General features: G+C 40.2%; 1 protein-coding gene across 5 annotated transcripts in view; it reads left to right on the top strand.

Moving 5' to 3' along the window:
• LOC137323595 (nck-associated protein 5-like) overlaps positions 1 to 14,147 on the top strand; it is a 555,766-nt gene that overhangs the window by 94,268 nt on the left and 447,351 nt on the right. For all 5 annotated transcript variants that reach the window (XM_067987260.1, XM_067987261.1, XM_067987262.1 and 2 more), the window contains exon 2: positions 10,525 to 10,598. In XM_067987260.1, the coding sequence (XP_067843361.1) occupies positions 10,545 to 10,598 (54 nt within the window). In that variant the 5' untranslated portion in view covers positions 10,525 to 10,544. The remainder of the gene's footprint in view (positions 1 to 10,524; positions 10,599 to 14,147) is intronic.

Raw genomic sequence — 14,147 nt, forward strand, 5'->3', positions numbered from 1 at the left:
GGATAATGAACGCTGGCAGCATGTAAAGTAGGGAGAATACGCATTAGATCAGTGTGCAATGCTGATTTAAAGTGCTGATAGACACTATTTTGGCACTTAACGCTCCACTCAATGCATTGTCTTAACAACGAACACCTGAACATGTCTTAGAGTGCCTGGAGGACCCCCCACCAGCGCTATTTAAAGGGACCATGCAGGATTTACAGGTTTGTTGATGGATTATTGCTTTTGGCTGCTGATGTATTCATACCTGTTTTTGGAGGTCTCCTATACTTGAATACTAGGATGAGGGGACATAGCCTAACATTTAGAGCCAGGACTTACAGGAGAGAAGTTAGGAAATGCTTCTTCATGCAAAGGGTGGTAGAAGTTTAGAACTCTCGTCTGAAAATGGCAGTTGATGCTAGTTCAATTGTGAATTTTAAATCTGAGTTTGATAGATTTCTGTGAACCAAGGGTATTTATGGATATGGGGGGTATATGGAGTTAGGTCACAGATCAACCATGATCTCATTGAACGGTGGAACAGGCTCGAGGGGCTAAATGCCACTGCCCCTTGCTGCCTCCTGTTATGCAATACCTTCTCCTGCAAGAAAGCAAGAAGTGAGTCCTGCAGGATGTCTGGGTGATGTGCCTATGGTGGTTGAATAGCTGTCAGTGAGTGTGACCTGAGTGCTGGGTGTGCGGCTTGCAACAGTGGTAATGTGTGAGGGTTGAGAGGAAGCTTCAGATTGGAAGAGTTGAATACTGATTGAAAGAGTTTGTTGGTAGGTGCATGATGGGGATGTAGTGCGTGGAGCAGCGGATGCGGCTAATGGTGCAGTTGGTAGGAGATGCCACTTGACAGTTGACCTCACTCATCTTGACCACTCGTGTCAAAGCATTGAACTTCTTCCTGCACTGCATCCATGTTCATGGTGCTATGTGCCTGGCATTGACCGTGTCCCATACTATCCTCCACTGCCTCGAGCATATGTCTGGAGGGCCCCTGTGGATATAGGTTGCCCCTCCTTCTGTCCACCTTTTGCACCAAGGTCTGTAGTGCATCAGCAGAGAACCTTGGTGCGCGCGCTCTCGCAGGCCTGCAAACTCAGATCGGCAGATTGGGCAGGTCTGGCATGCAGATTGGAGGATGTGGGATTTAGTAGTGCGCAACCTTTATTCAATGTTTTAACATAATTCTACAGTTTGTAAACAAAGGGATGGGACCTGCATCTGTGTTTTACGTGTTCGATGTCTGATCTCCGTTCAGACTCCGTGCGGACCCTTTTCTTATTTTTTGCAAATAAGAGGTGCAGCCTGCCTTTTAGAGGTGCAAGCAAATCACACGATAGTTGGGCCCCCCCTTGTTGGCGAGATCTGTGAACCTGGTACAAGGCCTGATTGCTGCACTTCAAAGAGGTAAGTGACCGGTCTCGTGCTGCCTGCACCGGAACCACCGGACGCGGGTTAATCGCACACTGCGTTGTCCGCACCCGGATTTGGGCCGTATTCAATTTAACCCCCGTACTTTCAAAATATTACATAGTCACAAATCGCAGACTTATAACAAAATAGCACAATATTGCTTTATGTTCTTCTAAAACAGTCGTAAAGGCCTAAACAGCTGAATGTAGGAAAACTATAAGGGACCATTAGGGACTTAAATTTCAATTTGCAGATTTAAGCACACTGTATAATAAACTGCACATATCAATTTCCTGATAAATAATCCCGTTATTGGAAAATTCACACATCATTTAAGGCTCCAGTGGTGTAAAAGGAAATCAGAAAATTTTGGAAAATTAAAGAGCGTTAGTCAACATTTGTAGAGAGAAAAGGCAAGTTAGCATTTTGGATCAAACAGAAAACTAAACAATTAACAAGCAGTTTACTAGAATTAGAAAGGAAGGGACAGAGGCAGTTAATGGGTTGAATGATCTGCAATTTGCTTAAAAGAAAAGTAGGAAATTGTTAGCTGACATAAAAGACCATCCCAGTGAATCAATGGAAAGACATTTAAAGAAACAAAAGAACATTCAAACGGTTAAAATGCTGACAGAGCAATTTAAAGAAAAAGACAATAAAATGGGGGCAATTGGAAAAAATGAAATCCTGTCAACATAGATGTTAAATGAAAACTGAAGTGCTGAAACTCGTGGTAGGAAGACATGGGATAGAAGAAATGGGATGGGAAGGAGTATACTCCAGGTAGTTGTGGGAGTAACCTTTCCAGGCCCTACAAACTTGCCATTCCTCTGATTCAGGTCACTTGCACATCCTTCCATTCTTTGCCCCATCATCAGCAGCCATGCTCTCAGCTGCCTTGTTCCCACTCTCTGGAACTCCCTCCCTAAACCCCCGCCTCTCTCCACTTCCCTCTCCTTCTTTAAGACCCTCCTTAAAACCTACCTTAGACTAAATTTTTGGTTACCCCTACTAATTTTTCTTTCTTTGGCTCAGTTTCCATTTTCCTCATGCCTCTGAAACACCTTGGGCGTTCTTCTATGTTAAAGCTTGCTAACATATAACTAAAGGTTCAATTCCTGCAAGAATTTGTACCTAATAGAAGGCTAGATTAATAATGGATATGTATACCTGATAATACTGGATTGTGATATGTACTAAATACTATTATAAATCTATTTTCAATCTAGTATATATAGTCAGGTAGATGGTCGATTTTTCCAACTGATTAATTTGTCTTGCTGCATGAATTTAATCAACTTTTTTTCATTCATATGGCAAATTCTGTGCAATGATATTACAATCATAAAGTAATCAGAAGCAAACATTCTATATCAGATTTCAATTTAAACTTTCATATTTGAGAATTGGAAATGAGTCATTTTAATTTCTCGAATGTGAGAGTAAACAAACGGAGATTACGGATGGATGAACATCTGGAACTAAAGTGTTCCGTGTTCAAACACAGTAAAATTTAAGGAAAAAAAGTGCACATTATGCCATTTTTAGAAACTTGTGACCAAAAACAAAATACAGCGTGTTCTACAAAGACAGTGCTGGATACGCACTTACAAATTAAAGATAGGAATATTTAGAATCATAGAAAATTTACGGCACAGAAGGAGGCCATTCAGCCCATCGTGTCTGTGCCGGCATAAAATGAGCCACCCAGCCTAATTGCACTTTCCAGCACTTGGTCCGTAGCCTTGTAGGTTATAGCACTTCAAGTGCATATCCAAGTGCTTTTTAAATGTGATGAGAGTTTCTGCCTCTACCACCCTTCCAGGCAGTGAGTTCCAGACCCCCACCACTCTCTGGGTGAAAATGTTTTTCCTCAGCTCCCCTCTAATCCTTCTACCAATCACTTTAAATCTATGCCCCCTGGTTATTGACCCCTCTGCTGAGGGAAATAGGTCCTTCCTATCCACTCTATCTAAGCCCTTTATAATTTTTTACACCTCAATTAAATCACCCCTTAGCCTCCTCTGTTCCAAGGAAAACAACTCCAGCCTATCCAATCTTTCCTCATAGCTAAAATTCTCCGGTCCTGGCAACATCCTTGTAAATCTCCTCTGTAATCTCTCTAGTGCAATTACATCCTTCTCGTAATGTGGTGACCCGAACGGTGCACAGTACTCAAGCTGTGGCCTAATTAGTATTTTATACTGTTCTAGCATAATCTCCCTGCTCTTATATTTTATGCCTCGGCTAATAAAGGAAAGTATCCCGAATACCTTCTTAACCACCTTATCTACCTGTCCTGCTACTTTCAGGGATCTGTAGACTCCAAGGTCCCTCATTTCCTCTACATCTCTCAGTATCCTCCCATTTATTGTGTATTCCCTTGCCTTGTTTGCCCTCCCCAAATGCATTACCTCACACTTCTTCAGATTGAATTCCATTTGGTACTTTTCTGCCCACCTGACCAGTCCATTGATATCTTCCTGCAGTCTACAGCTGTCCTCCTCACTATCAACCACACCGTCAATTTTTGTATCATCTGCAAACTTCTTAATCATGCCCCCACATTTAAGTCCAAATCATTAATATTTACCACAAAAAGCAAGGGACGTAGTAGTGAGCCCTGTGGAACCACACTAGAAACAGCCTTCCAATCACAAAAACACACATCAACCATTACCCATTGCTTCCTGCCACTGAGCCAATTTTGGATCCAACTTGCCACTTTCCTTGGATCCCATGGGCTTGTACTTTTTTTGATCAGTCTGCCATGTGGGACCTTTTCAAAAGCTTTGCTAAAATCCATGTAGACTACATCAAATGTACTACCCTCATCGACCCTCCTTGTTACCTCCTCAAAAAATTCAATCAAGTTAGTCAGTCACGACCTTCCCTTAACAAATCCGCCCTTGATTAATCTGTGCCTTTCGAAGTGATGGTTTATCCCGTCCCTCAGAATTGTTTCCAATAATTGGCTCACCACCGAGGTTAGACTGACTGGCCTATAATTACTCGATCTATCCCTCTCTCCCTTTTTAAACAACGGTACAACATTAGCAATCCTCCAATCCTCCAGCACCACGCCTGTATCCAGGGAGGATTGGAAAATGATGTTCAGAGCCTCTGCTATTTCGTCATATTATATTTCCTTATATTAAAATATAGAAATTTATGACAGAATGAATAATAGGTGGAAAGATATTTTGATGAACAGTTTGGATTTCAAATTTATATCCGTATCAATGCAGCTGCATGTTGCCCTGCTGAGTAAAGTTATGAAAGTCAGTGGGAAGCTGATATCTAACCTTGTTGATATGTTTTGGTCTTCAAAGTCATTTTATTAGGTAAAGTTTTGTCATGGATAAAACTGAATCAAGGCCCAGTGTTCACCCATGTATTAGGGAGCGTTCTCACACTTGCCTAACCAAAGTGTCCCAGTAAATGGGCACTGGCACATCACAGAAATCTCATGGCGGGCAATTCCATAAATTATAATTTTTTTTTGGTGGGGGGGGGGGGAGACGTAAGCCTTCCATCTGGAAACCCATTTACTTCTGCTGAAGTTACGTTGGTGGAGCAGCAGAAACCCCAAGGATTGTTGAAATTGATGTGCATATATTAGAAACATCTTTGCTACCATGACTTTTGCTGTTATTTGTGCCTGTTATGAACTGTTTCTGTTACTATGGTAACAGCTAGGCGATGGTTACATCTAGGGTGTGAATGTAATCACATCTTCTGTTTTCCTTGTGATGTATATAAGAATTGACTAAACAACTTAATAAAGGTGCCTAAATCAACAACAAAAACAACAACAATTTGCATTTATATAGCGCCTTTAACGTTGTAAAACATCCCAAGGCGCTTCACAGGAGCACTTCAAATCTCAAACAGTTACGGAAAAAGATGTGCAAACTGATTGATTTCCAGAAATGGTCTTCATGGCATTTTATTTATTTTCTGAATCCATGAATAGATTTAAAATGTATTACCTTAATTAAGTGCCTCTGTCTCATTTGTCTATCTCCCATACACGTTAGATCTGAGAAAGTTAATGAGGTACATCTTGACTTTGTGCGATAGTGTAAAATGGGTGATAGCGAGTCATCAGCCTGTTTTACATCTCTCTTGATTTTTATTTATATTGCAGTCAGTGGAAATAAAAATAGGAAGAGATGTAAAACGGTCTGCAGATTCACTATCACTCATTTTACACTATCGCACAAAGTCAAGATCTACCCCAATATGTTTGTACCAAAAGAAAAGGTAGAAATGGGTATAAGCAAATCCACTTTGTTAACCCCTTGATGAATTTTGAATTTAGCTATAACTTGTACGTCTCAATTTATCAGTGTGAGTTTGACAAATTACCTGTGCACCTCAATTTGTTTGTACTGGTCCACACACTCAGGGCACACATTTACTTATTTCTTAGAATCTACTCAAGATAAAACTGAGGCACCAAATAAAAATGAACTGATTGCCTTTTTACTTGTATTGCTGTCCTTTAACTGGTGTGACCGTTTAAAGTGGCGTTTTTTCTTGTTACCATAGAGACCACTCGCACATGCTAGCTTGGCTGCACTCCATTACACTGCACAATAATTTTAAGAGTCAGTGGCCCTTCAGTGGTGATCACTATTGTGTAGAATTGATTTCAAAGCCAACATTTTTTAACAGAGATTTGATTGACTTTTTTTCAGGGAATTTTTCTTCCTATCCTTCCTCTCCTGAAGGCAACAACTCATGCTGGAAGTATGATTCTATAGCCAACAGTGGCCCTCCTGTACTAAGGCTACAACTGAAGCATTGCTTCCTTACTTGTATTCCAACCCCCTTGAGATAAAGGTCAACATTCTAGTTGTCTTTTTGATTACTTTTTGTACCTGTCCATTATCATTTAGTGATGTGTGTACATGGACACCTAAATCCTTTTGCTTCTCCACAGTTCCTAGTCTCTCATCATTAAGAAAATATTCTGATTTGTTTTCTTGGATGGAAATGGATGATCTCACACTTCCCCACATTGAATGCAATTTGCTGTAGTGTTGGCCACTCAGTTAATCTGTCTATGTCCCTTTGTAACTTCTTGATCCCATCTACACAATGTACTATGCCTCTTAACTTAGTGTCACCTGCAAACTTGGATATACAACTCTCTATTCCTTCATCCAAGTTATTGATATATATATGGTGAAAAGCTGAGGCCCCAGTACAGATCCCTGGGGAACACAACGTGTCACATCCCACCAATGTGAGAATATTCCCGTTATCCCTACTCTCTGTATCCTCTCTGGATGGTGGAAACCATCAGGTCCCATCAGGTCCTGGAGATTTGTTTATTTTAAATCCCATTATTTTCTACATTACGATTTTCTTACTTATACTAAATTCTTCCAGATTTACTTGTATTTTGTTCTCTTTCTTCATTGTGAGAACGAATATAAAGTATTCATTTAACAAGTTTGTCACATCCTTATTGTCCATTATAGTTTTGCCTGCACCTATTTTTAATGTACCCACATTCCTCTTTACCACTCTCTTTCTTTTAATGTTTTTAAGTGCATTTGAGTTGAATTGTGCCCACCAAGAATCAGCCCTTTGGTAAAGGAAATTTGATGTTCCTGCAGTGCAACGTAAAATGGTTGATCCCTAAGTGTATGATGCTGCCAGTGGCTATTGATGTTCTGGAAGAAACTGTACAATGGCACTTTAGATGCCCGATATGAATTTTATTTCTATGTGTATACAGATGTGTATTCAAGCAATTTCAAATATCAAGCAATCTGCATTTCAGGATGTAAATGATTGCTGATACCTTCAATTTAGCTTGATGAACTTTAAGGATATATTTTGTGTAATTTTGCATATCATTTACTGTGTAAAAATCTTGAATTATGAGGACCAATAAAATAGTACACAATTAGTATCAACTTTTTGTGTCAATGGTCCATATTCTTAAATGTAAATATTCAAAATTCATTATGATTTATCAAAAATAAGTATAATTTTATTGCAAAACTTTTCTTTTGTTGGTTGGGAGGGCGAGAGGAAGAAATTAATAATCATTAAAATGAATGAGTCAACAGACCCGAGAGCTGATCTTACACAAGCCTTGGCAATTAATTTAAACAGGTTTGGAACTGAACTTTGCCCTTAATAACATGTTTCTGGCTCATTTCATAAAAATCATGAATTCCTGCTATTTTCTATTGAAAATTCTGAAATTATACAGGTTAGTGTCAGAGTGTATTAGCACATTGATACACTGAGCCATAGATTGGTACTGTGCAGGTTCTCCGTTTTCAGTATGGTGAGTTACTGAACTGAGCAGAGTCATCGGAGTGAGGGCAGGGACAAGATCTCTTGAAAGACTGAGCGAAAATTACAAAGTAGGTAAACCTCAGCTAATCTCCCATAATTCTTAGCAACCAGTTTGGAGCAGTATCAGCAATCGGCACGGGAGCATGTAGCCTGTCCATCTTAGAATTACATAGATTTTACAGCTCAGAAACACCATGCCAGTGTTTATGCTCCACACCAGCCTCCTCCCACTCTATTTACTTCATCTCATCCAATCAACATATCCTTCTATTCCTTTCTCCCTCATGTACTTATCTTGCTTCCCCTTAAATGCATCTTTTCGTTGAGGGAGTGCTGTACGGCATGGGGTGGTCCAAAGGAGATTGGAGAAAGAAACTGAAGAAGGAAGTGCAAAATCATAAAACATTTCTTTGGTTTTATTTCGTTTTGGAAATTATTCAGCTAACATGATCATACTGAGTTATATCTGAGAGAAAACCATTGACATCAAAAAACGTATGAAGTTTTGTCAGGGGGATATCTGAAGTCTGTGGCATCCATTGGGAGAAGCATCCATATCACTGAAGATCTAGGAGACCCCAGAGTAAGTGCTGGGGAAAACAGCTATCATCAGCCAGGGACTGGAGCACTCCTGGAAGCCTGCAGTACTCGATTGGATTTTCACTTGAGAAAAAGAAAATCAGGTCACATATGTGAGAATTAAGAAACAGACTGGCAACTCAGAGAGCCTTATTCAGTTTAGTACTGACATATAATTTATAATGAAACCTAAAAACTGCTGACAAAGTTTTAAAAATCCAGAAAAAAGTTCAAACTCTGAATGTTTCTTCCATCCATGGTAATAATTTAAATTGCTTCCATTTTAAGAAAATATTGTAAATGAGGTTGCACTAATTAGTAACGATCATGTACCATAACAGATGTTTTTATGCTTCATAGCTTTGAAATTCCTGTTCATTGTTCTTTTTCTCTTTAACTAGCATGCTCCAGGAGAACAATTAATAGCATTCTTCATTAAATACAAAATAGGTCACTAACATACATACAACAGCTAACAGAAAGTGACTATTTCTTTTATTGATATAACATTGTAGTGATGTAAAATTTGCACTATTACTAAGGTTCTACTTGACTTGAATAGGCCTCACACAGCATCTGTACAGTTGATGCCCAAAGTGACATTGAACCTTAGGTTAATGTCAACATGGGTACTTAAAATACACATTATATTTTGAATTATTTTTACTATTGTCCTGATAGTTGTATGTATGTTGTTTTTTAAAAGCCAATCAGCCTATGTAAATCTTAACCACTGGGACACTTCATCTTAGAGGACATTGTGTTCATAAAAAAGCGTTTGACCAATTCTTGTTGAGAGAGATCATAGCTAGAAGAACCAAATGCTATTTTCATGAGCTTCTTACAAAAACCTCATTTACATGAAAAACTGATATCAGTAAAAGTGATCATGAAGCTGTTAGATTGTTGTAAAACACAATTCGTTCACTAAGGCCCTTTAGGGAAGCAAACCTGCCATCCTTATCCAGTCTGGCCTATATGTGACTCCAGTCCCACACCAACATGATTGACCTTTAACTGCCCTTTGAAGTGGCCAAGCAAGCCACTCAGTTGGACTACCACCACCTTCTCAGGGCTACTGGGGATGGGCAATAAATGCCAGCTTTGCCAGAGATGCCAATATTCTGAGAATGAATTAAAAAAAATGCAGTGCTGGTCTGAAGAGGGAATGAAGATGAGTCTGATGAGGGAGAGGGAATAGGGGACATCCCTGAAAAGGAATTACAGCCAGGCCTGGAGAGAGAGAAGGCTGCTTTATGGAGAGGGAGGAAAGATTCATTCTTCCGTGGGGTTTTCTTTGAAGTCTGGCAGTGATAAATGATTCAATGATCTAACAACAGCCTTTTATACTTTGTCTCAAGTGCATCCCCTATATAAATCACAGCCTCATTCTGAAAAGATGAACCGTCATGCATGATAGAGGTGAATTAATGTCTGTATTGGTTTTGTTAGTCACTTGTTATAAACAGAATAATTGGCCCTTCTGTTAAAGATTGAAACTATTATTCAGCTCAGAATGTGAATATTGATGCAGTTTGGTCAATTGTGTTTATTCATTTTTTAATTTTATAAGTTAACAAAATCAAATAGGCCTAGAAATTATGCTGTGTGATATTACATGAAGACTTATCATGTTTGCATTAAATATCTTTGATATTTTAATAGAGATGTTAACCTATTTAAAAATGGTAGGTTAATACCTCTGTTAAAATAGCAAACAAAGGAATTTGATATGACAATGTTAAGCATTCATATGGTACAATCACACATAGTTTCAAGGGTATCAAAGCTTAATATTAATAATATCCGTTCTGAATTTACTAGTTTTCAGCAATGTGAAAGTCAGCAGATGCTAATATATTATGAATATAGCATATTTGTATTCTTGTTGTTAAAGTAATAACTTTGCACTGCTACAAGTCTCTACTCCAACTTGCCTACTATTGTGTATATTGAATTTAATCAACTCTAAGTCTGGCTACCAAGTGTGGAGTGTGACCTTGCAGAGAGACAACTGATATTCTGTCTCTAATTAATGCAAGCTTTCAGTTCATGAAGCACAACTGGTGCTCATAACCTCCTCCACTATTTTGAGGAGGATGGCATGGAAATGAACAATTATGAATGAGAGTGAATCAACAAAAATAATTATTTTTTAAAATTGAAGCGTCTTTGTTCATTGTTCTAAGGAAAATTCTTTTAATTTTACTTCAGGATTACATGGATTCAAATAAATGTATACAAGAGTTGCTGAAACAGTTGGAAGAATCACAGAGGAATGTTCGGAGGTAAGTACCATAAAAAGTGCTATTTAACAACTTACAGTTCTGTAATATTCTTTACATACGAAGAGACATCTCAGAGTGCTTTATAAGGTATTGGATACTGAGTGGAAATTGAGCAAAGGGCAAAAAGAGACAAAGGTGAGAGGAGGGCAAAAGAGAAACCAAAGGATGTGCACAGGAACATAGAGCTGGAGGAGGTCATGGAGGAAATGAGGAGTGAGGCCATGGTGGAATTTGCAGGTGAGGAAGAACATTTTCGTCAATTTTCTGGGACACGAAGCCAGTGAAGCGTAGTGAGGACAGGGACTTTTTTAGTTCAGATGAGAACAAGGGGCACAACATGCTGGATGATTTGTAGTTTTTGGATGATGGCAGTATGGAGGCCCAGCAAAGAAAATATTGGAGAAACCTGGCTGAGAGATGATAAAATCATGGATTAGGGTTTCAACAATGGAGGAGGAAAAGTAGGGACAGAAGTGGATGACGTTCTGGAGATAATTGAAAGCACCCTTGGTAGGGGACTGGATAAAGGAGGGGAAGCTGAGTTTAGGATTGAACATTACACCACAGACTCTTCTCCTCCTCCAACCCCGCCCCCCCACCATCACTAAACTTACCTCGTTTATGAAGTACAGTAACACCACCTCCCTTTGTGTCCCAGCTCATGACCACCAAACTTCTCCTCAGTCCCATGAGGAGGAGTCTGTGGAGTAAGTAGGGGTCGATACCTGAAGGGGGAATGGCTGGAAGGGAAGGTTGGGAGTGGGAGAGATTGGAGGAGGCACAGGCAGCAGAGCAGATACCCTTTATATTGGATACGAAAAGGTCTATTAGTTCTTCACCTTTGGTGTCTGAGGTGAGGATGGATGGAAGGTGGTTGAAGGAAATGATTTGTTGAGCAGAAGAGGATCTTAGAGTCATAAGGGAACTTAGTCGTGGAAAGGAAGTGAAGGTAGATTTTGAGATGATCCAGCCGAATTTAGTGATTGATGGCAAATTCGGTTGTTGGCCATGTGCTTTCCAGCTTGCAAGCAATATATTTGAGGCCATGGAGCATGGAGGTGGCAGGGGTGGGATTTTATAGCAACGCTGCTTAACATAACTGTTGCTATGAGATTAATGGTACACTAGTGAAAGGAAAGCCACTTCACTTAATCTTAAAGTCCTTAATAGATGCAAGTGATCCACTTTTCTGCCTTATTTTTCCCTTTTCCTCAGCTTTCTCCACTTTCTCCCCTTGTATCTTGAAAATGATGATTCATGCATGGGTAGAGTACAAGTGACACCAGGCCTTCTTGCCGAAGTGGTCAAATGTGAGTTTAAACAGAGAGTGTAGGTAAGCTATTAAACCAAAGTGGGCATCATGGCTGAGGCCTGTCCTGCCTTTATTTCACACCCTTCCTAGTCCGGAAACATTGGATTGCAATACTCCATCGCAGCATTGGGTGCGATCAGCTAACTCAGCAAAGAATGACAATCAACCCGGAAACTTACTGCCCTTAATGGCTCAGTCACACACCAGTTAGTTCATTTATCCACCAAGCCAAAGTCGGACCCAGCTACTAGATTCTGAAGAGAGAATTGAATAGTAATAGGAGCAGTTTGTTCTGAGGTTTTAGGCATAATTGTTAGCTCGAAAGGCAGCTAATGAATCATTAGATTAGTTTACAGATGACCCAATATTCATCTGAAAAGGAGTTTTGGCAAATACAAGTCATTTACATGTAATTTATCTAGCACTGGAACATAGGAACAGGAGAAGGCCATTTAGTCCCTCGATCCTGTTCCGCCATTCAATGAGATCATACTGATCTGTGACCTAACTCCATATAGCCCCATGTCCCTTAATAGCTTTGGTTAACAAAAATCTATCAATCTCAGATTTAAAATTAACAATTGAGCTAGCATCAACTGCCGTTGGCGGAAGAGAGTTCCAAACTTCTACCACCCTTTGCCTATAGAAGTGTTTCCTAAATTCACTCCTGAAAGTCCTGGCTCTAATTTTTAGTCCCCTAGTCCTAGACTCCCCAACCAGTGGAAACAGTTTCTCTCTATCTACCCTATCAGTTCCCCTTAATATCTTGCAAACTGTAACCAAATCACTCCTTAATCTTCTAAATTCCAGGGAATACAACCCTTAAGAGTCCAGGTAACATTCTAGTAAATCTACACTGCACTCCCTCCATGGCCAATGTATCCCTCCTAAGGTACGGTGACTAGAACTGAATGCCGTACTCTAGGTGTGGTCTAACCAGGACTTTGTATAGCTGTAGCCTAACCTCTACCCCCTTGTATTCTAGTCATCTAGATATAAAGGCCAGCAGAAAGACCCCAGAGGGGTCTAGTCAGAGTAGATAGAGAGAAACTCTTCCCATTGGTAGAAGGGTCGAGAACCAGAGGACACAGATTTAAGGTAATTGGCAAAAGAACCAAAGGTGACATGAGGAAAAACTTTTTTACGCAGCGAGTGATTATGATCTGGAATGCGCTGCTTGAAAGGGTGGTGGAGGCAGATTCAATCATGGCTTTCAAAAGGAAATTGGATAAGTACTTGTAGGAAAAAGAATTTGCAGGGCTAAGGGGAAAGGGCGGGGGAGTGGGACTAACTGCTTTGCTCTTGCAGAGAGCCAGCACGGGCTTGACGGGCTGAATGGCCTCCTTCTGTTCTGTAACCATTCTATGCTTCTATGATTCCATTAGCCTTTTTGATTATTTTCTGTACCTGAGCATGACATTTTAATGACCTATGCACACGGACCCCTAAGTCTCTTTGAACCTCCACTGTTTCAAGCTTTTCACCATTTAAAAAGTACTCTGGTCTATCCTTTTTAGGTCCAAACTGGGTGACCTCACACTTGCCTATATTGAAATCCATTTGCCACAGTTTTGCCCATTCACTTAATCTATCACTGAATGTGATGAATACTAGTTGGATTTTTTAGAATTTAATGCTGTGTATGTGCTTTGTGCCCCCATGGTCGCTAACTACTGGTAAGCTTTTTTTTAAAACTCCAGAGTCTTGGCAATCGTCCCCCGCCCCCTCCCCCTCCCCCTCCCCCTCCCCCCCCACACCCCATTGCCCGATCCGACACCCCTTCCAGAATTTATCAGAGGGCCACTGCCAGCGGTCCGAAATTCACACAACAGGTGCCAGCAGTGCACCCCGCAGATGTAGATGAGGCCTGAGGCCCAATTTTGGGATGGCCTCGGGCCTCTCTGTTAGGGCGTGCGCTGCCCACACAGCCCAGACTAATTTCTACCCCTTTGTGTTTGTGAGCCACTGAAATGCATATCATGGAACCTTTTGGGCGACACATAAGTTTAAATCACTTTTCTTATTAATTTGCATATATCTCAAGTAGCTAGGTCTAGTTACTCTAATTTAGGATTTACTGAACTATGAGGCAACAGCACTAAAACCAATCCTTTCCAAACCTCCAGATGCCCAAGAAGGACAAACCAGCAATGTAAGAAACATAAGTGTAATTATAACTAAGTTGTTTGGACTGCGAGGGCCGGATTGCTAGGGCTTGTACGTCACATTTGGTTCAC

Source organism: Heptranchias perlo, chromosome 7, assembly GCF_035084215.1.
Source record: "Heptranchias perlo isolate sHepPer1 chromosome 7, sHepPer1.hap1, whole genome shotgun sequence".
Classification (NCBI taxonomy): Eukaryota; Metazoa; Chordata; class Chondrichthyes; order Hexanchiformes; family Hexanchidae; genus Heptranchias; species Heptranchias perlo.